Source organism: Scyliorhinus torazame, chromosome 10, assembly GCF_047496885.1.
Source record: "Scyliorhinus torazame isolate Kashiwa2021f chromosome 10, sScyTor2.1, whole genome shotgun sequence".
Lineage (NCBI taxonomy): Eukaryota > Metazoa > Chordata > Chondrichthyes > Carcharhiniformes > Scyliorhinidae > Scyliorhinus > Scyliorhinus torazame.
The window spans coordinates 135,556,851-135,583,644 of NC_092716.1; the positions used below are offsets into that span (position 1 = coordinate 135,556,851).

At 36.4% G+C, this 26,794-nt stretch overlaps 1 protein-coding gene across 1 annotated transcript in view; it reads left to right on the forward strand.

Annotated features, from left to right (window-relative positions):
- The window catches only part of LOC140430945 (AP-2 complex subunit alpha-2-like), a 705,690-nt gene extending 680,009 nt beyond the window's left edge, over positions 1-25,681 (forward strand). Inside the window, exon 22 of the mRNA XM_072518780.1 lies at positions 25,528-25,681. Coding sequence (XP_072374881.1) covers positions 25,528-25,605 — 78 coding nt within the window. The 3' untranslated portion in view covers positions 25,606-25,681. The remainder of the gene's footprint in view (positions 1-25,527) is intronic.
- The last annotated feature ends 1,113 nt before the right edge of the window (positions 25,682-26,794 follow it).

Consider the following 26,794-nt stretch of genomic DNA (forward strand, 5'->3'; position numbering starts at 1 on the left):
GAGTTGATAGGTTGTTGTTTAATGAGTTGATTGGTTGTTTAGTGAGTTGATAGGCTGCTGTTTAGTGAGTTGATAGGTTGCTGTTGAATGAGTTGATAGGTTGTTGTTTAGTGAGTTGATAGGTTGCTATTTAGTGAGTTGATAGGTTGCCGTTGAATGAGTTGATAGGTTGTTGTTTAGTGAGTTGATAGGTTGCTGTTTAGTGAGTTGATAGGTTGCTGTTTCGTGAATTGATAGGTTGCTGTTTAATGAGTTGATAGGTTGTTGTTTGTGAGTTGATAGGTTGCTGTTTAATAAGTTGATAGGTTGCTGTTTAATGAGTTGATATGTTGTTTAGTGAGTTGATAGGTTGCTGTTTAATGAGTTGACACGTTGTTGTTTAGTGGGTTGATAGGTTGTTGTTTAGTGAGTTGATAGATTGCTGTATATTTGAGTTGATAGGTTGTTGTTTGTGAGTTGATAGGTTGCTGTTTAGTGAGTTGATGGTTTGCTGTTCAATGGGTTGATAGGTTGCTGTTTAATGCGTTGATAGTATGCTGTTTAATGAGTCGATAAGTTGCTGTTAAGTGAGTTGATAGGTTGCTGTTTAGTGAATTGAAAGGTTGCTATTTAATAAGTTGATAGGTTGCTGTTTAATGCGTTGATAGGTTGCTGTTGAATGATATGATAGGTTGTTGTTTAGTGAGTCGATAGATTGTTGTTTAGTGGGTTGTTAGGTTGCTGTTTAGTGACTTGATAGGTTGCTGTTTAATGAGTTGATAGATTAATGTTCAGTGAGTTGATAGGTTTCTGTTTAGTCAGTTGATTGGTTGTCATTTAATGAGGTCATAGGTTGTTGTTGAGTGAGTTGATAGGTTGTTTTTTAGTGAGTTGATAGGTTGCTGTTAAGTGAGTTGATAGGTTACTGTTCAGTGAATTGATAGGTTGCTATTTAATAAGTTGATAGGTTGCTGTTTAATGAGTTGATAGGTTGCTGTTGAATGATATGATAGGTTGCTGTTCAATGTGTTGATTGGTTGTTGTTTAATGAGTTGATTGTTTGCTGTTTAATGAGTTGATAGGTTGTTGTTTAGTATGTTGAAAGGTTGCTGTTTAATGCGTTGTTACGTTGCTGTTTAATGAGTTAATAGTTTGCTGTTAATTGAGTTGATAGGTTGCTGTTAAGTGAGATGATCGTTGCTGTTTAAACAGTTGATAGGTTGCTTTTGAATGAGTCGATAAGTTGCTGTAAAGTGAGTTGATAGGTTGCTGTTTCGTGAGCTGATAGTTTGCTGTTTAATGAGTTGGTCGGTTGCTGTGTCGTGAGTTGATAGGTTGCAGTTTTGTGAATTGATAGGTTGCAGTTTAGTGATTTGATAGGTTGCTGTTTAATGAGTTGATAATTTGCTGTTTAATGAGTTGATAGGTTGCTGTTTAATGAGTCGATTAGTTGTTGTTTAGTGAGTTGATATGTTGCTGTTTAATGAGTTGATGGGTTGTTTAATGAGTCGATAAGTTGCTGGTTAATGAGTTGATCGGTTGCTGTTGAATGATATGATATGTTGTTATTTAGTGAGTTGATATATTGCTGTTTACTGAGTTGGTACATTGCTGTTTAGTGAGTTGATAGGTTGCTGTTTAACGAGTGGATACGTTGCTGTTAGATGAGATGATAGGTTGCTGTTTAGTCAGTTGATAGGTTGCTGTTTAATGATGCGATAAGTTGCTGTTTAATGTGACGGTAAGTTGCTGTTAAGTGAGTAGATAGGTTCATGTTTAATGAGTTGAGACGTTACTGTTTAATAAGTTGATAGGTTGCTGTTTAGTGAGTTGATTGATTGCTGTTTAATGAGCTGATAGGTTGCTGTTTCGTGAGTTGATATGTTGCTGTTTAATACATTGATAGGTTGCTGTTTAATGAGTTGATAAGTTGCTTATGAATGAGTCGATAAGTTGCTGTGAAGTGAGGTGATAGGTTGCTGTTTAGAGAGTTGATAGTTTGCTATTTAATGAGTTGGTAGGTTGCTGTTAAGTGAGTTGAAATTTTGCTGTTGAATGAGTTGATAGGTTGCTGTTAAATGAGTTGATAAGTTGCTGTTTAGTGAGTTGATAGGTTGCTGTTTAGTGAGTTGATAGGTTGCTGTTTAATGAGTTGATAGGTTGCTGTTTAGTGAGTTGATAGGTTGCTGTTTAATGAGTTGATAGGTTGCTGTTTCGTGAGTTGATAGTTTGCTGTTTGATGTGTTGATAGGTTGCTGTTTAATGAGTTGATAGAATGCTGTTTATTGAGTTGATGGTTTGCTTTTTAAAGAGTTTATAGGTTGCTGTTGATTGAGTTGATAGGTTGCTGTTAAGTGAGTTGATAGGTTGCTGTTTAATGAGTTGATAGGTTGCTTATGAATGAGTCGATAAGTTGCTGTTAAGTGAGTTGATAGGTTGCTGTTTAGAGAGTTGATAGTTTGCTGTTTAATGAGTTGGTAGGTTGCTGTTAAGTGAGTTGAAATTTTGCTGTTCAGTGAGTTGATAGGTTGCTGTTTAGTGAGTTGATAGGTTGCTGTTTAATGAGTTGATATGTTGCTGTTTAATGAGTTGATAAGTTGCTGTTTAATGAGACAATAACTTGCTGTTAAGTGAGTTGAAAGGTTGCTGTTTAGTGAATTGCTAGGTTGCTGTTTAGTGAGTTGATACATTGCCGTTTAGTGAGTTGATAGGTTGCTGTTACATGAGTTGATAAGTTGCTGTTTAGTGAGTTGATAGGTTGCTGTTTAGTGAGTTGATAGGTTGCTGTTTAATGAGTTGATAGGTTGCTGTTTCGTGAGTTGATAGTTTGCTGTTTGATTTGTTGATAGGTTGCTGTTTAATGAGTTGATAGATTGCTGTTTAGTGAGTTGATGGTTTGCTGTTTAAAGAGTTGATAGGTTGCTGTTGATTGAGTTGATAGGTTGCTGTTTAATGAGTTGATAGGTTGCTTATGAATGAGTCGATAAGTTGCTGTTAAGTGAGTTGATAGGTTGCTGTTTAGAGAGTTGATAGTTTGCTGTTTAATGAGTTGGTAGGTTGCTGTTAAGTGAGTTGAAATTTTGCTGTTCAGTGAGTTGATAGGTTGCTGTTTAATGAGTTGATATGTTGCTGTTTAATGAGTTGATAGGTTGCTGTTTAATGAGACAATAACTTGCTGTTAAGTGAGTTGAAAGGTTGCTGTTTAGTGAATTGCTAGGTTGCTGTTTAGTGAGTTGATACATTGCCGTTTAGTGAGTTGATAGGTTGCTGTTCAATGAGTGGATAGGTTGCTGTTTGATGAGATGATAGGTTGTTGTTTAGTGAGTTGATAGGTTGTTGTTTAGTGAGTCGATAAGTTGCTGTTTAATGAGTCGATAAGTTGCTGTTAAGTGAGTTGATCGGTTGCTGTTTAGTCAGTTGATATGTTGCAGTTTAATAATGCGATAGGTTGCTGTTTAATGAGACGATACATTGCGGGAAGTGAGTTGATAGGTTGCTGTTTAATGAGTTGATAGGTTGCTGTTTAATGAGTTGATAGGTCGCTGTTTCGTGAGTTGATAGGTTGCTGTTTGATGAGTTGATCGGTTGCTGTCTAATGAGTTGATAGGTTGCAGTTTAGTGAGTTGATAGGTTGCTGTTTAATGAGTTGATAGGTTGCAGTTTAATGAGCTGATAGTTTGCTGTGTAGTCAGTTGATAGGTTGCTGTTGAATGAGTTGATAGGTTGCTGTTTAATGCGTTGATAGGTTGCTGTTTAATGAGTTGATACGTTCCTTATGAATGAGTCGATAAGTTGCTGTTAAGTGAGGTGATAGGTTGCTGTTTTGAGAGTTGATAGTTTGCTGTTTAATGAGTTGGTAGGTTGCTGTTAAGTGAGTTGAAATTTTGCTGTTGAATGAGTTGATAGGTTGCTGTTAAGTGAGTTGATAAGTTGCTGTTTTAGTGAATTGATAGGTTGCTGTTTAGTGAGTTGATAGGTTGCTGTTAAGTGAGTTGATAGGTTGCTGTTTAGTCAGTTGATAGGATGCTGTTTAATGATGCGATAGGTTGCTGTTTAATGAGAGGATAAGTTGCTGTTAAGTGAGTTGATATGTTCCTGTTTAATGAGTTGATACGTTGCTGTTTAATGAGTTGATAGGTTACTGTTGATTGAGTTGATAAGTTGCTGTTTAGTGAATTGATAGGTTGCTGTTTAGTGAGTTGATAGGTTGCTGTTAATGAGTTGATTGGTTGCTGTTTCGTGAGTTGATAGTTTGCTGTTTGATGAGTTGATAGGTTGCTGTTTAATGAGTTGATAGGTTGCTGTTTAGTGAGTTGATAGGTTGCTGTTTAATGAGCTGATAGGTTGCTGTTCAATGAGTTGATAGGTTGTTGTTTAATGAGTTGATAGGTGCTGTTTTGTAAGTTGATAAGTTGCTGTTTAATGAGTTGATAGGTTGCTGTTTAATGAGTTGATGGGTTGTTGTTTAATAAGTTGATAGGTTGCTATTTAATGAGTCGATAAGTTGCTGTTAAGTGCGTTGATAGGTTGCTGCTTAATGAGTTGGTAGGTTGCTGTTTAAGGAGTTGATAGGTTGTTGTTTAATGAGTTGATTGGTTGTTTAGTGAGTTGATAGGCTGCTGTTTAGTGTGTTGATAGGTTGCTGTTGAATGAGTTGATAGGTTGTTGTTTAGTGAGTTGATAGGTTGCTATTTAGTGAGTTGATAGGTTGCCGTTGAATGAGTTGATAGGTTGTTGTTTAGTGAGTTGATAGGTTGCTGTTTAGTGAGTTGATAGGTTGCTGTTTCGTGAATTGATAGGTTGCTGTTTAATGAGTTGATAGGTTGTTGTTTGTGAGTTGATAGGTTGCTGTTTAATAAGTTGATAGGTTGCTGTTTAATGAGTTGATATGTTGTTTAGTGAGTTGATAGGTTGCTGTTTAATGAGTTGACACGTTGTTGTTTAGTGGGTTGATAGGTTGCTGTTTAGTGAGTTGATAGATTGATGTATATTTGAGTTGATAGGTTGTTGTTTCTGAGTTGATAGGTTGCTGTTTAGTGAGTTGATAGGTTGCTGTTGAATGAGTTGATAGGTTGCTGTTTAATGAGTTGATAGATTGATGTTTAGTGAGTTGATAGGTTGCTGTCCAGTCAGTTGATAGGTTGTTATTTAATGAGGTTATAGGTTGCTGTTGAGTGAGTTGATAGGTTGCTGTTCAGTGAATTTGATAGGTTGCTATTTAATAAGTTGATAGCTTGCAGTTTAATGAGGTGATAGGTTGCTGTTGAATGATATAATAGGTTGCTGTTTAATGAGTTGATAGGTTGTTGTTTAATGAGTTGATTGGTTGCTGTTTAGTGAGTTGATAGGTTGCTGTTTAGTGAGTTGATAGATCGCTGTTTAATGAGTTGATAGGTTGCTGTTCAATGAGTTGATATGTTGTTTAGTGAGTTGATAGGTTGCTGTTTCGTGAATTGATAGGTTGCTGTTTAATGAGTTGATATGTTGTTGTTTAGTGAGTTGATAGGTTGCTGTTTAATGAGTTGACCCGTTGTTGTTTCGAGGTTTAATAGGTTGCTGTTTAGTGAGTTGATAGGTTGCTGTATATTTGAGCTGATAGGTTGTTGTTTGTGAGTCGATAGTTTGCTGTTTAGTGAGTTGATAGGTTGCTGCTGAATGAGTTGATAGGTTGCTATTTAATGAGTCGATAAGTTGCTGTTAAGTGCGTTGATAGGTTGCTGCTTAATGAGTTGGTAGGTTGCTGTTTAAGGAGTTGATAGGTTGTTGTTGAATGAGTTGATAGGTTGTTGTTTAATGAGCTGATAGGTTGCTGTTCAATGAGTTGATAGGTTGTTGTTTAATGAGTTGATTGGTTGTTTAGTGAGTTGATAGGTTGCTATTTAGTGAGTTGATAGGTTGCCGTTGAATGAGTTGATAGGTTGTTGTTTAATGAGCTGATAGGTTGCTGTTCAATGAGTTGATAGGTTGTTGTTTAATGAGTTGATAGGTGCTGTTTTGTAAGTTGATAAGTTGCTGTTTAATGATTTGATAGGTTGCTGTTTAATGAGTTGATGGATTGTTGTTTAATGAGTTGATAGGTTGCTATTTAATGAGTCGATAAGTTGCTGTTAAGTGCGTTGATAGGTTGCTGCTTAATGAGTTGGTAGGTTGCTGTTTAAGGAGTTGATAGGTTGTTGTTTAATGAGTTGATTGGTTGTTTAGTGAGTTGATAGGCTGCTGTTTAGTGAGTTGATAGGTTGCTGTTGAATGAGTTGATAGGTTGTTGTTTAGTGAGTTGATAGGTTGCTATTTAGTGAGTTGATAGGTTGCCGTTGAATGAGTTGATAGGTTGTTGTTTAGTGAGTTGATAGGTTGCTGTTTAGTGAGTTGATAGGTTGCTGTTTCGTGAATTGATAGGTTGCTGTTTAATGAGTTGATAGGTTGTTGTTTGTGAGTTGATAGGTTGCTGTTTAATAAGTTGATAGGTTGCTGTTTAATGAGTTGATATGTTGTTTAGTGAGTTGATAGGTTGCTGTTTAATGAGTTGACACGTTGTTGTTTAGTGGGTTGATAGGTTGTTGTTTAGTGAGTTGATAGATTGCTGTATATTTGAGTTGATAGGTTGTTGTTTGTGAGTTGATAGGTTGCTGTTTAGTGAGTTGATGGTTTGCTGTTCAATGGGTTGATAGGTTGCTGTTTAATGCGTTGATAGTATGCTGTTTAATGAGTCGATAAGTTGCTGTTAAGTGAGTTGATAGGTTGCTGTTTAGTGAATTGAAAGGTTGCTATTTAATAAGTTGATAGGTTGCTGTTTAATGCGTTGATAGGTTGCTGTTGAATGATATGATAGGTTGTTGTTTAGTGAGTCGATAGATTGTTGTTTAGTGGGTTGTTAGGTTGCTGTTTAGTGACTTGATAGGTTGCTGTTTAATGAGTTGATAGATTAATGTTCAGTGAGTTGATAGGTTTCTGTTTAGTCAGTTGATTGGTTGTTATTTAATGAGGTCATAGGTTGTTGTTGAGTGAGTTGATAGGTTGTTTTTTAGTGAGTTGATAGGTTGCTGTTAAGTGAGTTGATAGGTTACTGTTCAGTGAATTGATAGGTTGCTATTTAATAAGTTGATAGGTTGCTGTTTAATGAGTTGATAGGTTGCTGTTGAATGATATGATAGGTTGCTGTTCAATGTGTTGATTGGTTGTTGTTTAATGAGTTGATTGTTTGCTGTTTAATGAGTTGATAGGTTGTTGTTTAGTTTGTTGAAAGGTTGCTGTTTAATGCGTTGTTACGTTGCTGTTTAATGAGTTAATAGTTTGCTGTTAATTGAGTTGATAGGTTGCTGTTAAGTGAGATGATCGTTGCTGTTTAAACAGTTGATAGGTTGCTTTTGAATGAGTCGATAAGTTGCTGTAAAGTGAGTTGATAGGTTGCTGTTTCGTGAGCTGATAGTTTGCTGTTTAATGAGTTGGTCGGTTGCTGTGTCGTGAGTTGATAGGTTGCAGTTTTGTGAATTGATAGGTTGCTGTTTAGTGATTTGATAGGTTGCTGTTTAATGAGTTGATAATTTGCTGTTTAATGAGTTGATAGGTTGCTGTTTAATGAGTCGATTAGTTGTTGTTTAGTGAGTTGATATGTTGCTGTTTAATGAGTTGATGGGTTGTTTAATGAGTCGATAAGTTGCTGGTTAATGAGTTGATCGGTTGCTGTTGAATGATATGATATGTTGTTATTTAGTGAGTTGATATATTGCTGTTTACTGAGTTGGTACATTGCTGTTTAGTGAGTTGATAGGTTGCTGTTTAACGAGTGGATACGTTGCTGTTAGATGAGATGATAGGTTGCTGTTTAGTCAGTTGATAGGTTGCTGTTTAATGATGCGATAAGTTGCTGTTTAATGTGACGGTAAGTTGCTGTTAAGTGAGTAGATAGGTTCATGTTTAATGAGTTGAGACGTTACTGTTTAATAAGTTGATAGGTTGCTGTTTAGTGAGTTGATTGATTGCTGTTTAATGAGCTGATAGGTTGCTGTTTCGTGAGTTGATATGTTGCTGTTTAATACATTGATAGGTTGCTGTTTAATGAGTTGATAAGTTGCTTATGAATGAGTCGATAAGTTGCTGTGAAGTGAGGTGATAGGTTGCTGTTTAGAGAGTTGATAGTTTGCTATTTAATGAGTTGGTAGGTTGCTGTTAAGTGAGTTGAAATTTTGCTGTTGAATGAGTTGATAGGTTGCTGTTAAATGAGTTGATAAGTTGCTGTTTAGTGAGTTGATAGGTTGCTGTTTAGTGAGTTGATAGGTTGCTGTTTAATGAGTTGATAGGTTGCTGTTTCGTGAGTTGATAGTTTGCTGTTTGATGTGTTGATAGGTTGCTGTTTAATGAGTTGATAGAATGCTGTTTATTGAGTTGATGGTTTGCTTTTTAAAGAGTTTATAGGTTGCTGTTGATTGAGTTGATAGGTTGCTGTTAAGTGAGTTGATAGGTTGCTGTTTAATGAGTTGATAGGTTGCTTATGAATGAGTCGATAAGTTGCTGTTAAGTGAGTTGATAGGTTGCTGTTTAGAGAGTTGATAGTTTGCTGTTTAATGAGTTGGTAGGTTGCTGTTAAGTGAGTTGAAATTTTGCTGTTCAGTGAGTTGATAGGTTGCTGTTTAGTGAGTTGATAGGTTGCTGTTTAATGAGTTGATATGTTGCTGTTTAATGAGTTGATAGGTTGCTGTTTAATGAGACAATAACTTGCTGTTAAGTGAGTTGAAAGGTTGCTGTTTAGTGAATTGCTAGGTTGCTGTTTAGTGAGTTGATACATTGCCGTTTAGTGAGTTGATAGGTTGCTGTTACATGAGTTGATAAGTTGCTGTTTAGTGAGTTGATAGGTTGCTGTTTAATGAGTTGATAGGTTGCAGTTTAATGAGCTGATAGTTTGCTGTGTAGTCAGTTGATAGGTTGCTGTTGAATGAGTTGATAGGTTGCTGTTTAATGCGTTGATAGGTTGCTGTTTAATGAGTTGATACGTTCCTTATGAATGAGTCGATAAGTTGCTGTTAAGTGAGGTGATAGGTTGCTGTTTTGAGAGTTGATAGTTTGCTGTTTAATGAGTTGGTAGGTTGCTGTTAAGTGAGTTGAAATTTTGCTGTTGAATGAGTTGATAGGTTGCTGTTAAGTGAGTTGATAAGTTGCTGTTTAGTGAATTGATAGGTTGCTGTTTAGTGAGTTGATAGGTTGCTGTTAAGTGAGTTGATAGGTTGCTGTTTAGTCAGTTGATAGGATGCTGTTTAATGATGCGATAGGTTGCTGTTTAATGAGAGGATAAGTTGCTGTTAAGTGAGTTGATATGTTCCTGTTTAATGAGTTGATACGTTGCTGTTTAATGAGTTGATAGGTTGCTGTTGATTGAGTTGATAAGTTGCTGTTTAGTGAATTGATAGGTTGCTGTTTAGTGAGTTGATAGGTTGCTGTTAATGAGTTGATTGGTTGCTGTTTCGTGAGTTGATAGTTTGCTGTTTGATGAGTTGATAGGTTGCTGTTTAATGAGTTGATAGGTTGCTGTTTAGTGAGTTGATAGGTTGCTGTTTAATGAGCTGATAGGTTGCTGTTCAATGAGTTGATAGGTTGTTGTTTAATGAGTTGATAGGTGCTGTTTTGTAAGTTGATAAGTTGCTGTTTAATGAGTTGATAGGTTGCTGTTTAATGAGTTGATGGGTTGTTGTTTAATAAGTTGATAGGTTGCTATTTAATGAGTCGATAAGTTGCTGTTAAGTGCGTTGATAGGTTGCTGCTTAATGAGTTGGTAGGTTGCTGTTTAAGGAGTTGATAGGTTGTTGTTTAATGAGTTGATTGGTTGTTTAGTGAGTTGATAGGCTGCTGTTTAGTGTGTTGATAGGTTGCTGTTGAATGAGTTGATAGGTTGTTGTTTAGTGAGTTGATAGGTTGCTATTTAGTGAGTTGATAGGTTGCCGTTGAATGAGTTGATAGGTTGTTGTTTAGTGAGTTGATAGGTTGCTGTTTAGTGAGTTGATAGGTTGCTGTTTCGTGAATTGATAGGTTGCTGTTTAATGAGTTGATAGGTTGTTGTTTGTGAGTTGATAGGTTGCTGTTTAATAAGTTGATAGGTTGCTGTTTAATGAGTTGATATGTTGTTTAGTGAGTTGATAGGTTGCTGTTTAATGAGTTGACACGTTGTTGTTTAGTGGGTTGATAGGTTGCTGTTTAGTGAGTTGATAGATTGATGTATATTTGAGTTGATAGGTTGTTGTTTCTGAGTTGATAGGTTGCTGTTTAGTGAGTTGATAGGTTGCTGTTGAATGAGTTGATAGGTTGCTGTTTAATGAGTTGATAGATTGATGTTTAGTGAGTTGATAGGTTGCTGTCCAGTCAGTTGATAGGTTGTTATTTAATGAGGTTATAGGTTGCTGTTGAGTGAGTTGATAGGTTGCTGTTCAGTGAATTTGATAGGTTGCTATTTAATAAGTTGATAGGTTGCAGTTTAATGAGGTGATAGGTTGCTGTTGAATGATATAATAGGTTGCTGTTTAATGAGTTGATAGGTTGTTGTTTAATGAGTTGATTGGTTGCTGTTTAGTGAGTTGATAGGTTGCTGTTTAGTGAGTTGATAGGTCGCTGTTTAATGAGTTGATAGGTTGCTGTTCAATGAGTTGATATGTTGTTTAGTGAGTTGATAGGTTGCTGTTTCGTGAATTGATAGGTTGCTGTTTAATGAGTTGATATGTTGTTGTTTAGTGAGTTGATAGGTTGCTGTTTAATGAGTTGACCCGTTGTTGTTTCGAGGTTTAATAGGTTGCTGTTTAGTGAGTTGATAGGTTGCTGTATATTTGAGCTGATAGGTTGTTGTTTGTGAGTCGATAGTTTGCTGTTTAGTGAGTTGATAGGTTGCTGCTGAATGAGTTGATAGGTTGCTATTTAATGAGTCGATAAGTTGCTGTTAAGTGCGTTGATAGGTTGCTGCTTAATGAGTTGGTAGGTTGCTGTTTAAGGAGTTGATAGGTTGTTGTTGAATGAGTTGATAGGTTGTTGTTTAATGAGCTGATAGGTTGCTGTTCAATGAGTTGATAGGTTGTTGTTTAATGAGTTGATTGGTTGTTTAGTGAGTTGATAGGTTGCTATTTAGTGAGTTGATAGGTTGCCGTTGAATGAGTTGATAGGTTGTTGTTTAATGAGCTGATAGGTTGCTGTTCAATGAGTTGATAGGTTGTTGTTTAATGAGTTGATAGGTGCTGTTTTGTAAGTTGATAAGTTGCTGTTTAATGATTTGATAGGTTGCTGTTTAATGAGTTGATGGATTGTTGTTTAATGAGTTGATAGGTTGCTATTTAATGAGTCGATAAGTTGCTGTTAAGTGCGTTGATAGGTTGCTGCTTAATGAGTTGGTAGGTTGCTGTTTAAGGAGTTGATAGGTTGTTGTTTAATGAGTTGATTGGTTGTTTAGTGAGTTGATAGGCTGCTGTTTAGTGAGTTGATAGGTTGCTGTTGAATGAGTTGATAGGTTGTTGTTTAGTGAGTTGATAGGTTGCTATTTAGTGAGTTGATAGGTTGCCGTTGAATGAGTTGATAGGTTGTTGTTTAGTGAGTTGATAGGTTGCTGTTTAGTGAGTTGATAGGTTGCTGTTTCGTGAATTGATGGGTTGCTGTTTAATGAGTTGATAGGTTGTTGTTTGTGAGTTGATAGGTTGCTGTTTAATAAGTTGATAGGTTGCTGTTTAATGAGTTGATATGTTGTTTAGTGAGTTGATAGGTTGCTGTTTAATGAGTTGACACGTTGTTGTTTAGTGGGTTGATAGGTTGTTGTTTAGTGAGTTGATAGATTGCTGTATATTTGAGTTGATAGGTTGTTGTTTGTGAGTTGATAGGTTGCTGTTTAGTGAGTTGATGGTTTGCTGTTCAATGGGTTGATAGGTTGCTGTTTAATGCGTTGATAGTATGCTGTTTAATGAGTCGATAAGTTGCTGTTAAGTGAGTTGATAGGTTGCTGTTTAGTGAATTGAAAGGTTGCTGTTTAATAAGTTGATAGGTTGCTGTTTAATGCGTTGATAGGTTGCTGTTGAATGATATGATAGGTTGTTGTTTAGTGAGTCGATAGATTGTTGTTTAGTGGGTTGTTAGGTTGCTGTTTAGTGACTTGATAGGTTGCTGTTTAATGAGTTGATAGATTAATGTTCAGTGAGTTGATAGGTTTCTGTTTAGTCAGTTGATTGGTTGTTATTTAATGAGGTCATAGGTTGTTGTTGAGTGAGTTGATAGGTTGTTTTTTAGTGAGTTGATAGGTTGCTGTTAAGTGAGTTGATAGGTTACTGTTCAGTGAATTGATAGGTTGCTATTTAATAAGTTGATAGGTTGCTGTTTAATGAGTTGATAGGTTGCTGTTGAATGATATGATAGGTTGCTGTTCAATGTGTTGATTGGTTGTTGTTTAATGAGTTGATTGTTTGCTGTTTAATGAGTTGATAGGTTGTTGTTTAGTTTGTTGAAAGGTTGCTGTTTAATGCGTTGTTACGTTGCTGTTTAATGAGTTAATAGTTTGCTGTTAATTGAGTTGATAGGTTGCTGTTAAGTGAGATGATCGTTGCTGTTTAAACAGTTGATAGGTTGCTTTTGAATGAGTCGATAAGTTGCTGTAAAGTGAGTTGATAGGTTGCTGTTTCGTGAGCTGATAGTTTGCTGTTTAATGAGTTGGTCGGTTGCTGTGTCGTGAGTTGATAGGTTGCAGTTTTGTGAATTGATAGGTTGCTGTTTAGTGATTTGATAGGTTGCTGTTTAATGAGTTGATAATTTGCTGTTTAATGAGTTGATAGGTTGCTGTTTAATGAGTCGATTAGTTGTTGTTTAGTGAGTTGATATGTTGCTGTTTAATGAGTTGATGGGTTGTTTAATGAGTCGATAAGTTGCTGGTTAATGAGTTGATCGGTTGCTGTTGAATGATATGATATGTTGTTATTTAGTGAGTTGATATATTGCTGTTTACTGAGTTGGTACATTGCTGTTTAGTGAGTTGATAGGTTGCTGTTTAACGAGTGGATACGTTGCTGTTAGATGAGATGATAGGTTGCTGTTTAGTCAGTTGATAGGTTGCTGTTTAATGATGCGATAAGTTGCTGTTTAATGTGACGGTAAGTTGCTGTTAAGTGAGTAGATAGGTTCATGTTTAATGAGTTGAGACGTTACTGTTTAATAAGTTGATAGGTTGCTGTTTAGTGAGTTGATTGATTGCTGTTTAATGAGCTGATAGGTTGCTGTTTCGTGAGTTGATATGTTGCTGTTTAATACATTGATAGGTTGCTGTTTAATGAGTTGATAAGTTGCTTATGAATGAGTCGATAAGTTGCTGTGAAGTGAGGTGATAGGTTGCTGTTTAGAGAGTTGATAGTTTGCTATTTAATGAGTTGGTAGGTTGCTGTTAAGTGAGTTGAAATTTTGCTGTTGAATGAGTTGATAGGTTGCTGTTAAATGAGTTGATAAGTTGCTGTTTAGTGAGTTGATAGGTTGCTGTTTAGTGAGTTGATAGGTTGCTGTTTAATGAGTTGATAGGTTGCTGTTTCGTGAGTTGATAGTTTGCTGTTTGATGTGTTGATAGGTTGCTGTTTAATGAGTTGATAGAATGCTGTTTATTGAGTTGATGGTTTGCTTTTTAAAGAGTTTATAGGTTGCTGTTGATTGAGTTGATAGGTTGCTGTTAAGTGAGTTGATAGGTTGCTGTTTAATGAGTTGATAGGTTGCTTATGAATGAGTCGATAAGTTGCTGTTAAGTGAGTTGATAGGTTGCTGTTTAGAGAGTTGATAGTTTGCTGTTTAATGAGTTGGTAGGTTGCTGTTAAGTGAGTTGAAATTTTGCTGTTCAGTGAGTTGATAGGTTGCTGTTTAGTGAGTTGATAGGTTGCTGTTTAATGAGTTGATATGTTGCTGTTTAATGAGTTGATAGGTTGCTGTTTAATGAGACAATAACTTGCTGTTAAGTGAGTTGAAAGGTTGCTGTTTAGTGAATTGCTAGGTTGCTGTTTAGTGAGTTGATACATTGCCGTTTAGTGAGTTGATAGGTTGCTGTTACATGAGTTGATAAGTTGCTGTTTAGTGAGTTGATAGGTTGCTGTTTAGTGAGTTGATAGGTTGCTGTTTAATGAGTTGATAGGTTGCTGTTTCGTGAGTTGATAGTTTGCTGTTTGATTTGTTGATAGGTTGCTGTTTAATGAGTTGATAGATTGCTGTTTAGTGAGTTGATGGTTTGCTGTTTAAAGAGTTGATAGGTTGCTGTTGATTGAGTTGATAGGTTGCTGTTTAATGAGTTGATAGGTTGCTTATGAATGAGTCGATAAGTTGCTGTTAAGTGAGTTGATAGGTTGCTGTTTAGAGAGTTGATAGTTTGCTGTTTAATGAGTTGGTAGGTTGCTGTTAAGTGAGTTGAAATTTTGCTGTTCAGTGAGTTGATAGGTTGCTGTTTAATGAGTTGATATGTTGCTGTTTAATGAGTTGATAGGTTGCTGTTTAATGAGACAATAACTTGCTGTTAAGTGAGTTGAAAGGTTGCTGTTTAGTGAATTGCTAGGTTGCTGTTTAGTGAGTTGATACATTGCCGTTTAGTGAGTTGATAGGTTGCTGTTCAATGAGTGGATAGGTTGCTGTTTGATGAGATGATAGGTTGTTGTTTAGTGAGTTGATAGGTTGTTGTTTAGTGAGTCGATAAGTTGCTGTTTAATGAGTCGATAAGTTGCTGTTAAGTGAGTTGATCGGTTGCTGTTTAGTCAGTTGATATGTTGCAGTTTAATAATGCGATAGGTTGCTGTTTAATGAGACGATACATTGCGGGAAGTGAGTTGATAGGTTGCTGTTTAATGAGTTGATAGGTTGCTGTTTAATGAGTTGATAGGTCGCTGTTTCGTGAGTTGATAGGTTGCTGTTTGATGAGTTGATCGGTTGCTGTCTAATGAGTTGATAGGTTGCAGTTTAGTGAGTTGATAGGTTGCTGTTTAATGAGTTGATAGGTTGCAGTTTAATGAGCTGATAGTTTGCTGTGTAGTCAGTTGATAGGTTGCTGTTGAATGAGTTGATAGGTTGCTGTTTAATGCGTTGATAGGTTGCTGTTTAATGAGTTGATACGTTCCTTATGAATGAGTCGATAAGTTGCTGTTAAATGAGGTGATAGGTTGCTGTTTTGAAAGTTGATAGTTTGCTGTTTAATGAGTTGGTAGGTTGCTGTTAAGTGAGTTGAAATTTTGCTGTTGAATGAGTTGATAGGTTGCTGTTAAGTGAGTTGATAAGTTGCTGTTTAGTGAATTGATAGGTTGCTGTTTAGTGAGTTGATAGGTTGCTGTTAAGTGAGTTGATAGGTTGCTGTTTAGTCAGTTGATAGGATGCTGTTTAATGATGCGATAGGTTGCTGTTTAATGAGAGGATAAGTTGCTGTTAAGTGAGTTGATATGTTCCTGTTTAATGAGTTGATACGTTGCTGTTTAATGAGTTGATAGGTTGCTGTTGATTGAGTTGATAAGTTGCTGTTTAGTGAATTGATAGGTTGCTGTTTAGTGAGTTGATAGGTTGCTGTTAATGAGTTGATTGGTTGCTGTTTCGTGAGTTGATAGTTTGCTGTTTGATGAGTTGATAGGTTGCTGTTTAATGAGTTGATAGGTTGCTGTTTAGTGAGTTGATAGGTTGCTGTTTAATGAGCTGATAGGTTGCTGTTCAATGAGTTGATAGGTTGTTGTTTAATGAGTTGATAGGTGCTGTTTTGTAAGTTGATAAGTTGCTGTTTAATGAGTTGATAGGTTGCTGTTTAATGAGTTGATGGGTTGTTGTTTAATAAGTTGATAGGTTGCTATTTAATGAGTCGATAAGTTGCTGTTAAGTGCGTTGATAGGTTGCTGCTTAATGAGTTGGTAGGTTGCTGTTTAAGGAGTTGATAGGTTGTTGTTTAATGAGTTGATTGGTTGTTTAGTGAGTTGATAGGCTGCTGTTTAGTGTGTTGATAGGTTGCTGTTGAATGAGTTGATAGGTTGTTGTTTAGTGAGTTGATAGGTTGCCATTTAGTGAGTTGATAGGTTGCCGTTGAATGAGTTGATAGGTTGTTGTTTAGTGAGTTGATAGGTTGCTGTTTAGTGAGTTGATAGGTTGCTGTTTCGTGAATTGATAGGTTGCTGTTTAATGAGTTGATAGGTTGTTGTTTGTGAGTTGATAGGTTGCTGTTTAATAAGTTGATAGGTTGCTGTTTAATGAGTTGATATGTTGTTTAGTGAGTTGATAGGTTGCTGTTTAATGAGTTGACACGTTGTTGTTTAGTGGGTTGATAGGTTGCTGTTTAGTGAGTTGATAGATTGATGTATATTTGAGTTGATAGGTTGTTGTTTCTGAGTTGATAGGTTGCTGTTTAGTGAGTTGATAGGTTGCTGTTGAATGAGTTGATAGGTTGCTGTTTAATGAGTTGATAGATTGATGTTTAGTGAGTTGATAGGTTGCTGTCCAGTCAGTTGATAGGTTGTTATTTAATGAGGTTATAGGTTGCTGTTGAGTGAGTTGATAGGTTGCTGTTCAGTGAATTTGATAGGTTGCTATTTAATAAGTTGATAGGTTGCAGTTTAATGAGGTGATAGGTTGCTGTTGAATGATATAATAGGTTGCTGTTTAATGAGTTGATAGGTTGTTGTTTAATGAGTTGATTGGTTGCTGTTTAGTGAGTTGATAGGTTGCTGTTTAGTGAGTTGATAGGTCGCTGTTTAATGAGTTGATAGGTTGCTGTTCAATGAGTTGATATGTTGTTTAGTGAGTTGATAGGTTGCTGTTTCGTGAATTGATAGGTTGCTGTTTAATGAGTTGATATGTTGTTGTTTAGTGAGTTGATAGGTTGCTGTTTAATGAGTTGACCCGTTGTTGTTTCGAGGTTTAATAGGTTGCTGTTTAGTGAGTTGATAGGTTGCTGTATATTTGAGCTGATAGGTTGTTGTTTGTGAGTCGATAGTTTGCTGTTTAGTGAGTTGATAGGTTGCTGCTGAATGAGTTGATAGGTTGCTATTTAATGAGTCGATAAGTTGCTGTTAAGTGCGTTGATAGGTTGCTGCTTAATGAGTTGGTAGGTTGCTGTTTAAGGAGTTGATAGGTTGTTGTTGAATGAGTTGATAGGTTGTTGTTTAATGAGCTGATAGGTTGCTGTTCAATGAGTTGATAGGTTGTTGTTTAATGAGTTGATTGGTTGTTTAGTGAGTTGATAGGTTGCTATTTAGTGAGTTGATAGGTTGCCGTTGAATGAGTTGATAGGTTGTTGTTTAATGAGCTGATAGGTTGCTGTTCAATGAGTTGATAGGTTGTTGTTTAATGAGTTGATAGGTGCTGTTTTGTAAGTTGATAAGTTGCTGTTTAATGATTTGATAGGTTGCTGTTTAATGAGTTGATGGATTGTTGTTTAATGAGTTGATAGGTTGCTATTTAATGAGTCGATAAGTTGCTGTTAAGTGCGTTGATAGGTTGCTGCTTAATGAGTTGGTAGGTTGCTGTTTAAGGAGTTGATAGGTTGTTGTTTAATGAGTTGATTGGTTGTTTAGTGAGTTGATAGGCTGCTGTTTAGTGAGTTGATAGGTTGCTGTTGAATGAGTTGATAGGTTGTTGTTTAGTGAGTTGATAGGTTGCTATTTAGTGAGTTGATAGGTTGCCGTTGAATGAGTTGATAGGTTGTTGTTTAGTGAGTTGATAGGTTGCTGTTTAGTGAGTTGATAGGTTGCTGTTTCGTGAATTGATAGGTTGCTGTTTAATGAGTTGATAGGTTGTTGTTTGTGAGTTGATAGGTTGCTGTTTAATAAGTTGATAGGTTGCTGTTTAATGAGTTGATATGTTGTTTAGTGAGTTGATAGGTTGCTGTTTAATGAGTTGACACGTTGTTGTTTAGTGGGTTGATAGGTTGTTGTTTAGTGAGTTGATAGATTGCTGTATATTTGAGTTGATAGGTTGTTGTTTGTGAGTTGATAGGTTGCTGTTTAGTGAGTTGATAGGTTGCTGTTGAATGAGTTGATAGGTTGCTGTTTAATGAGTTGATAGATTGATGTTTAGTGAGTTGATAGGTTGCTGTTCAGTCAGTTGATAGGTTGTTATTTAATGAGGTTATAGGTTGCTGTTGAGTGAGTTGATAGGTTGCTGTTTAGTGAATTTGATAGGTTGCTATTTAATAAGTTGATAGGTTGCTGTTTATAGAGATGATAGGTTGCTGTTGAATGATATAATAGGTTGCTGTTTAATGAGTTGATAGGTTGTTGTTTAATGAGTTGATTGGTTGCTGTTTAGTGAGTTGATAGGTTGCTGTTTAGTGAGTTGATAGGTCGCTGTTTAATGAGTTGATAGGTTGCTGTTCAATGAGTTGATATGTTGTTTAGTGAGTGGATAGGCTGCTGTTTAGTGAGTTGATGGTTTGCTGTTCAATGAGTTGATAGGTTGCTGTTTAATGCGTTGATAGGTTGCTGTTCAATGAGTTGATAGGTTGTTGTTTAGTGGGTTGTTAGGTTGCTGTTTAGTGAGTTGATAGGTTCCTGTTGAATGAGTTGAAGGATTGTTGTTTAGTAAGTTGATGAGTTGCTGTTTAGTGAGTTGATAATTTGCTGTTGAATGAGTTGATAGGTTGTTGTTTTGTGAATTGAAAGGTTGTGGTTTAATGAGTTGATACGTTGTTGTTTAGTGGGTTGATAGGTTGCTGTTTAGTGATATGATAGATTGCTGTATAATGAGTTGATACGTTGTTGTTTGTGAGTTGATAGGTTGCTGTTGAATGAGTTGATAGGTTGTTGTTTGTGAGTTGATAGGTTGCTGTTTAATAAGTTGATAGGTTGCTGTTTAGTCAGTTGATAGGTTGTTATTTAATGAGTTGATATGTTGTTGTTCAGTGAGTTGATAGGTTGCTGTTTAATGAGTTGACACGTTGTTGTTTACTGAGTTGATTGGTTGCTGTTTAGTGAGTTGATAGGTTGCTGTTTAGTGAGTTGATAGGTTGCTGTATATTTGAGTTGATAGGTTGTTGTTTGTGAGTTGATAGGTTGCAGTTTAGTGAGTTGATAGGTTGCTGTTGAATGAGTTGATAGGTTGCTGTTTAATGAGTTGATAGATTGATGTTTAGTGAGTTGATAGGTTGCTGTTTAGTCAGTTGATAGGTTGTTATTTAATGAGGTTATAGGTTGATGTTGAGTGAGTTGATAGGTTGCTGTTGAATGATATAATAGGTTGCTGTTTAATGAGTTGATAGTTTGTTGTTTAATGAGTTGATTGGTTGCTGTTTAGTGAGTTGATAGGTTGCTGTTTAGTGAGTTGATAGGTCGCTGTTTAATGAGTTGATATGTTGTTTAGTGAGTTGAGAGGCTGCTGTTTAGTGAGTTGATGGTTTGCTGTTCAATGGGTTGATAGGTTGCTGTTTAATGCGTTGATAGTTTGCTGTTTAATGAGTCGATAAGTTGCTGTTAAGTGAGTTGATAGGTTGCTGTTTAGTGAATGGAAAGGTTGCTATTTAATAAGTTGATAGGTTGCTGTTTAATGCGTTGATAGGTTGCTGTTGAATGATATGATAGGTTGTTGTTTAGTGAGTCGATAGATTGTTGTTTAGTGGGTTGTTAGGTTGCTGTTTAGTGACTTGATAGGTTGTTGTTTAATGAGTTCATAGATTAATGTTTAGTGAGTTGATAGGTTTCTGTTTAGTCAGTTGATTGGTTGTTATTTAATGAGGTCATAGGTTGCTGTTGAGTGAGTTGATAGGTTGTTTTTTAGTGAGTTGATAGGTTGCTGTTAAGTGAGTTGATAGGTTACTGTTTAGTGAATTGATAGGTTGCTATTTAATAAGTTGATAGGTTGCTGTTTAATGAGTTGATAGGTTGCTGTTGAATGATATGATAGGTTGCTGTTCAATGTGTTGATTGGTTGTTGTTTAATGAGTTGATTGTTTGCTGTTTAATGAGTTGATAGGTTGTTGTTTAGTATGTTGAAAGGTTGCTGTTTAATGCGTTGTTACGTTGCTGTTTAATGAGTTAATAGTTTGCTGTTAATTGAGTTGATAGGTTGCTGTTAAGTGAGATGATCGTTGCTGTTTAAACAGTTGATAGGTTGCTTTTGAATGAGTCGATAAGTTGCTGTAAAGTGAGTTGATAGGTTGCTGTTTCGTGAGCTGATAGTTTGCTGTTTAATGAGTTGGTCGGTTGCTGTGTCGTGAGTTGATAGGTTGCAGTTTTGTGAATTGATAGGTTGCTGTTTAGTGATTTGATAGGTTGCTGTTTCATGAGTTGATAATTTGCTGTTTAATGAGTTGATAGGTTGTTTAATGAGTCGATAAGTTGCTGGTTAATGAGTTGATCGGTTGCTGTTGAATGATATGATATGTTGTTATTTAGTGAGTTGATATATTGCTGTTTACTGAGTTGGTACATTGCTGTTTAGTGAGTTGATAGGTTGCTGTTTAACGAGTGGATACGTTGCTGTTAGATGAGATGATAGGTTGCTGTTTAGTCAGTTGATAGGTTGCTGTTTAATGATGCGATAAGTTGCTGTTTAATGTGACGGTAAGTTGCTGTTAAGTGAGTAGATAGGTTCATGTTTAATGAGTTGAGACGTTACTGTTTAATAAGTTGATAGGTTGCTGTTTAGTGAGTTGATTGATTGCTGTTTAATGAGCTGATAGGTTGCTGTTTCGTGAGTTGATATGTTGCTGTTTAATACATTGATAGGTTGCTGTTTAATGAGTTGATAAGTTGCTTATGAATGAGTCGATAAGTTGCTGTGAAGTGAGGTGATAGGTTGCTGTTTAGAGAGTTGATAGTTTGCTATTTAATGAGTTGGTAGGTTGCTGTTAAGTGAGTTGAAATTTTGCTGTTGAATGAGTTGATAGGTTGCTGTTAAATGAGTTGATAAGTTGCTGTTTAGTGAGTTGATAGGTTGCTGTTTAGTGAGTTGATAGGTTGCTGTTTAATGAGTTGATAGGTTGCTGTTTCGTGAGTTGATAGTTTGCTGTTTGATGTGTTGATAGGTTGCTGTTTAATGAGTTGATAGATTGCTGTTTAGTGAGTTGATGGTTTGCTGTTTAAAGAGTTGATAGGTTGCTGTTGATTGAGTTGATAGGTTGCTGTTAAGTGAGTTGATAGGTTGCTGTTTAATGAGTTGATAGGTTGCTTATGAATGAGTCGATAAGTTGCTGTTAAGTGAGTTGATAGGTTGCTGTTTAGAGAGTTGATAGTTTGCTGTTTAATGAGTTGGTAGGTTGCTGTTAAGTGAGTTGAAATTTTGCTGTTCAGTGAGTTGATAGGTTGCTGTTTAGTGAGTTGATAGGTTGCTGTTTAATGAGTTGATATGTTGCTGTTTAATGAGTTGATAGGTTGCTGTTTAATGAGATAATAACTTGCTGTTAAGTGAGTTGAAAGGTTGCTGTTTAGTGAATTGCTAGGTTGCTGTTTAGTGAGTTGATACATTGCCGTTTAGTGAGTTGATAGGTTGCTGTTCAATGAGTGGATAGGTTGCTGTTTGATGAGATGATAGGTTGTTGTTTAGTGAGTTGATAGGTTGTTGTTTAGTGAGTCGATAAGTTGCTGTTTAATGAGTCGATAAGTTGCTGTTAAGTGAGTTGATCGGTTGCTGTTTAGTCAGTTGATATGTTGCAGTTTAATAATGCGATAGGTTGCTGTTTAATGAGATGATACATTGCGGGAAGTGAGTTGATAGGTTGCTGTTTAATGAGTTGATAGGTTGCTGTTTAATGAGTTGATAGGTCGCTGTTTCGTGAGTTGATAGGTTGCTGTTTGATGAGTTGATCGGTTGCTGTCTAATGAGTTGATAGGTTGCAGTTTAGTGAGTTGATAGGTTGCTGTTTAATGAGTTGATAGGTTGCAGTTTAATGAGCTGATTGTTTGCTGTTTAGTCAGTTGATAGGTTGCTGTTGAATGAGTTGATAGGTTGCTGTTTAATGCGTTGATAGGTTGCTGTTTAATGAGTTGATACGTTCCTTATGAATGAGTCGATAAGTTGCTGTTAAGTGAGGTGATAGGTTGCTGTTTTGAGAGTTGATAGTTTGCTGTTTAATGAGTTGGTAGGTTGCTGTTAAGTGAGTTGAAATTTTGCTGTTGAATGAGTTGATAGGTTGCTGTTAAGTGAGTTGATAAGTTGCTCTTTAGTGAATTGATAGGTTGCTGTTTAGTGAGTTGATAGGTTGCTGTTAAGTGAGTTGATAGGTTGCTGTTTAGTCAGTTGATAGGATGCTGTTTAATGATGCGATAGGTTGCTGTTTAATGAGAGGATAAGTTGCTGTTAAGTGAGTTGATATGTTCCTGTTTAATGAGTTGATACGTTGCTGTTTAATGAGTTGATAGGTTGCTGTTGATTGAGTTGATAAGTTGCTGTTTAGTGAATTGATAGGTTGCTGTTTCGTGAGTTGATAGGTTGCTGTTAATGAGTTGATTGGTTGCTGTTTCGTGAGTTGATAGTTTGCTGTTTGATGAGTTGATAGGTTGCTGTTTAATGAGTTGATAGGTTGCTGTTTAGTGAGTTGATAGGTTGCTGTTTAATGAGTTGATAGGTTGCTGTTGATTGAGTTGATTGGTTGCTGTTAAGTGAGTTGATAGGTTGCTGTTTAGAGAGTTGATAGTTTGCTGTTTAATGAGTTAGTAGTTTGATGTAAAGTGAGTTGAAATTTTGCTGTTGAATGAGTTGATAGGATAGCTGTTAAGTGAGTTGATAGGTTGCTGTTTAGTGATTTGATAGGTTGCTGTTTAGTGAGTTGATAGGTTGCTGTTTAATGAGTTGATATGTTGCTGTTTAATGAGTTGATAGGTTGCTGTTTAATGAGACAATAACTTGCTGTTAAGTGAGTTGAAAGGTTGCTGTTTAATGAATTGCTAGGTTGTTGTTTAGTGAGTTGATACATTGCCGTTTAGTTAGTTGATAGGTTGCTGTTTAATGAGTGGATAGGTTGCTGTTTGATGAGATGATAGGTTGTTGTTTAGTGAGTTGATAGGTCGCTGTTTCGTGAGTTGATAGGTTGCTGTTTACTGAGTTGATTGGTTGCTGTTTAATGAGTTGATAGGTTGCTGTTTCGTGAGTTGATAGGTTGCTGTTTGATGAGTTGATCGGTTGCTGTCTGATGAGTTGATAGGTTTGCTGTTCAATGAGTCGATAAATTGCTGTTAAGTGTGTTGATAGGTTGCTGTTTAATGAGTGGATAGGTTGCTGTTTAATGAGTTGATAGGTTGCAGTTTAATGAGTTGATAGGTTGCTGTTGAATGAGTTCATAGGTTGCTGGTTAATGAGTTGATAGGTTGCTGTTTCGTGAGTTGATAGGTTGCTGTTTAATGTGTTGATAGGTTGCAGTTTAATGAGCTGATAGGTTGCTGTTTAATGAGTTGATAGGTTGCTGTTTAATGAGTTGATAGGGTGCTGTTTAATGAGTTGATAGGTTGCTGTTTGATGAGTTGATAGGTTGCTGTTAAGTGAGTTGATAGGGTGCTATTTATTCAGTTGATATGTTGCTGTTTAATGATGCGATAGGTTGCTGTTTAATGACACGATAAGTTGCTGTTAAGTGAGTTGATACGTTCCTGTTTAACGAGTTAATACGTTGCTGTTTAATGAGTTGATAGGTTGCTGTTAAATGTGTCGATAAGTTGCTGTTAAGTGAGTTGATAGGGTGCTATTTATTCAGTTGATATGTTGCTGTTTAATGATGCGATAGGTTGCTGTTTAATGACACGATAAGTTGCTGTTAAGTGAGTTGATACGTCCTGTTTAACGAGTTAATACGTTGCTGTTTAATGAGTTGATAGGTTGCTGTTTAATGAGTTGATAGGTCGCTGTGTCATGGGTTGATAGGCTGCTGTTTGATGAGTTGATAGGTTGCTGTCTAATGAGTTGATCGTTTGCTGTTTAGTGAGTTGATAGGTTGCTGTTGAATGAGTTCATAGGTTGCTGGTTAATGAGTTGATAGGTTGCTGTTTCGTGAGTTGATAGGTTGCTGTTCAATGGGTTGATAGGTTGCAGTTTAATGAGTTGATAGGTTGCTGTTTAGTCAGTTGATAGGTTGCTGTTGAATGAGTTGATAGGTTGCTGTTTAATGTGTTGATAGGTTGCTGTTTCATGAGTTGATTGGTTGCTGTTTAATGAGTTGCTAGGTTGCTGTCGGATGATTCGATCAGTTGCTGTTAACTGAGTTGATAGGTTGCTGTTTAGTGAATTGATAGGGTGCTGTTTAGGGAGTTGATAGATTGCTGTTTAATGTGTTGATACGTTGCTGTTTAATGAGTTTCTAGGTTGCTGTTTCGTGAGTTGATAGGTTGCTGTTTAATGAGTTTCTAGGTTGCTGTTTCGTGAGTTGATAGGTTGCTGTTTCATGAGTTGATAGGTTGCTGTTCAATTAGTCGCTAAGTTGATATTAAGTGAGTTGATTGGTTGCTGTTTAGTGAGTTGATAGGTTGCTGCTTAGGGAGTTGATAGATTGCTGTTTAGTGAGATGATAGGTTGCTGTTTACTGAGTTGATAGGTTGCTGTTTAATGAGTTGATAGGTTGTTGTTTAGTGAGTTGATAGGTTGCTGTTGAATGAGTTGATAGGTTGTTGTTTAGTGAGTTGATAGATTGCTGTTTAGTGAGTTGATAGGTTGCTGTTTACTGAGTTGCTCGGTTGCTGTTTAATGAGTTGATAGGTTGCTGTTGAATGAGTTGATAGGTTTGCTGTTCAATGAGTCGATAAATTGCTGTTAAGTGTGTTGATATGTTGCTGTTTAGTGAGTTGATAGGTTGCTGTTGAATGAGTTGATAGGTTGTTGTTTAGTGAGTTGATAGATTGCTGTTTAGTGAGTTGATAGTTTGCTGTTTACTGAGTTGATAGGTTGCTGTTTAATGAGTTGATACGTTGCTGTTTCATGAGTTGATAGGTTGCTGTTTGGTGAGTTGATAGGTTGCTGTTTAGTGAGTTGATAGGTCGTTGTTTACTGAGTTGATAGGTTGCTGTTTAATGAGTTGATAGGTTGCTGTTTAATGAGTTGATAGCTTGTTGTTTAATGGGTTGATAGGTTGCTGTTTAATGAGTTGAGAGGTTGCTGTTTCGTGAGTTGATAGATTGCTGATTAATACGTTGATAGGTTGCTGTTGAATGAGTTTATAGGTTGTTGTTTAGTGAGTTGATAGGTTGCTGTTTAGTGAGTTGATTGTTTGCTTTTTAATGATTTGATAGTTTGTTGTTTAGTGAGTTGATAGGTTGCTGTTTAGTGAGTTGATAGATTGCTGTTTAATGCTTTGATCGGTTGCTGTTTAATGAGTTGATAGGTTGTTGTTTAGTGATTGACAGGTTGCTGTTTAGTGAGTTGATAGTTTGTTGTTTAGTGAGTTGATACGTTGCTGTTCAATGGGTTGATATGTTGCTGTTTAATGGGTTGATAGGTTGCTGTTTAATGAGCTGATAGGTTACTTTTTTGTTTATTGACACTTTAGGTTGCATAGCACTGCTCTGACCTCAATGATTCTTTAGTCAGCTTCAGTTAATGGCCATGAATTCTCAGGCACTAGTCGCATTCAAAGATGTTAGACAGTATTGCAGCTTAAGTATCTGGGCCCTTACTGTGTGACTGTTTCTTTTTCAGCTCTATCGTCTGACACTCCGGACTAGTAAGGAAGCTGTTTCAAAAAGGCTGTGTGAACTACTGTCAGAACAGTTTTAATTTACTTTGCAACTTAAACACAATGTGCACACCTCTGGACTGTGACTGTTTGTCTAATATGTATAGATTTTATTTGGAAGCGAGTTTTTTTCAATAGTTATTGAAATTAATGATAATATTTTGCTGCCTTGTTCCTTTATTTCCAGAAGTTAACAATGTAAAGTATACAGCATGAGATAATGAACAGTTTTTAAAATAATTAATGAATGTTTACCGTTCCAGATTCCTCTGATCCATTGTTACAGAAGTTGTACTATGGTTAACAGAATACAATTCTGCTGTTCTCGGAACCTGCTTTCTGTTAGAATCTGGTATTGCACTCAGCTGTGCCTATTTGGTAACAAGCAAATCTTTGGGCGGGGGGGGATGTTGTGTTAAATTTTTTAAAAGTGTGTTAAAGTGGTTTGTGGATCAATGTTGCAGACTTGTTTCTGTTTTAAATCAACTTCAGTTCAGTCGTCTGGTTAACTTGATCAATTTTGAGCTCAGCAATGAAAGGAGCATGATATGATGCAGGTTACATTAATATAGAGTCTTCATACTGCAGTTTTCAGGAGTAACAAAATTAATTTGTTCCAAATATCAGCCAATCCACAATTGGAGCATTCTGCTATTTTGGGTGCCTGTTATAAAACCAGCAGAGGAAGATGAGACATATGAGGAAAGAATGTGATGGTGGAATTAGTTTAGGATTATGGATAGGTAATAAATATAGCTGTATTATCTGATGCTCTGGACCTTGTCACCAAGTCGATGTACTAAAAAACGATTGCTGTAGCGAAAACCGAATGGGATGAATAGCCTCTTTCGATACTGTAAACTGCACTGATTTTATTGTTAATTTTGTGATGAACGGCAGCTATCTATCGAGCACATTGGAGTTGTGCCTGTGTTTTCAAAATTCCAGATTGTTAACTAGGCGTCCAGAAGTGTCATTTTATCTGCATATTGTCGACAGCTACATGTTTACAACTATTTAGTAACTCTACCTTACCAAAATGTTGGGCTCCTGAATTAACTAAAGGAATTGCTGTGCATCAGATATGAGTTATTTCAAATGGTTCTGCACTTTCCCATTGGAGCTGTGAGAAGGAAAACAAAGTCTTGCATTGCGTACCTGCAATTTGAGTGGCCTTTACTTTAAAAGGTAATGCAAACTTGTAGCCTGGATATTTTGTCTTGTCCTACA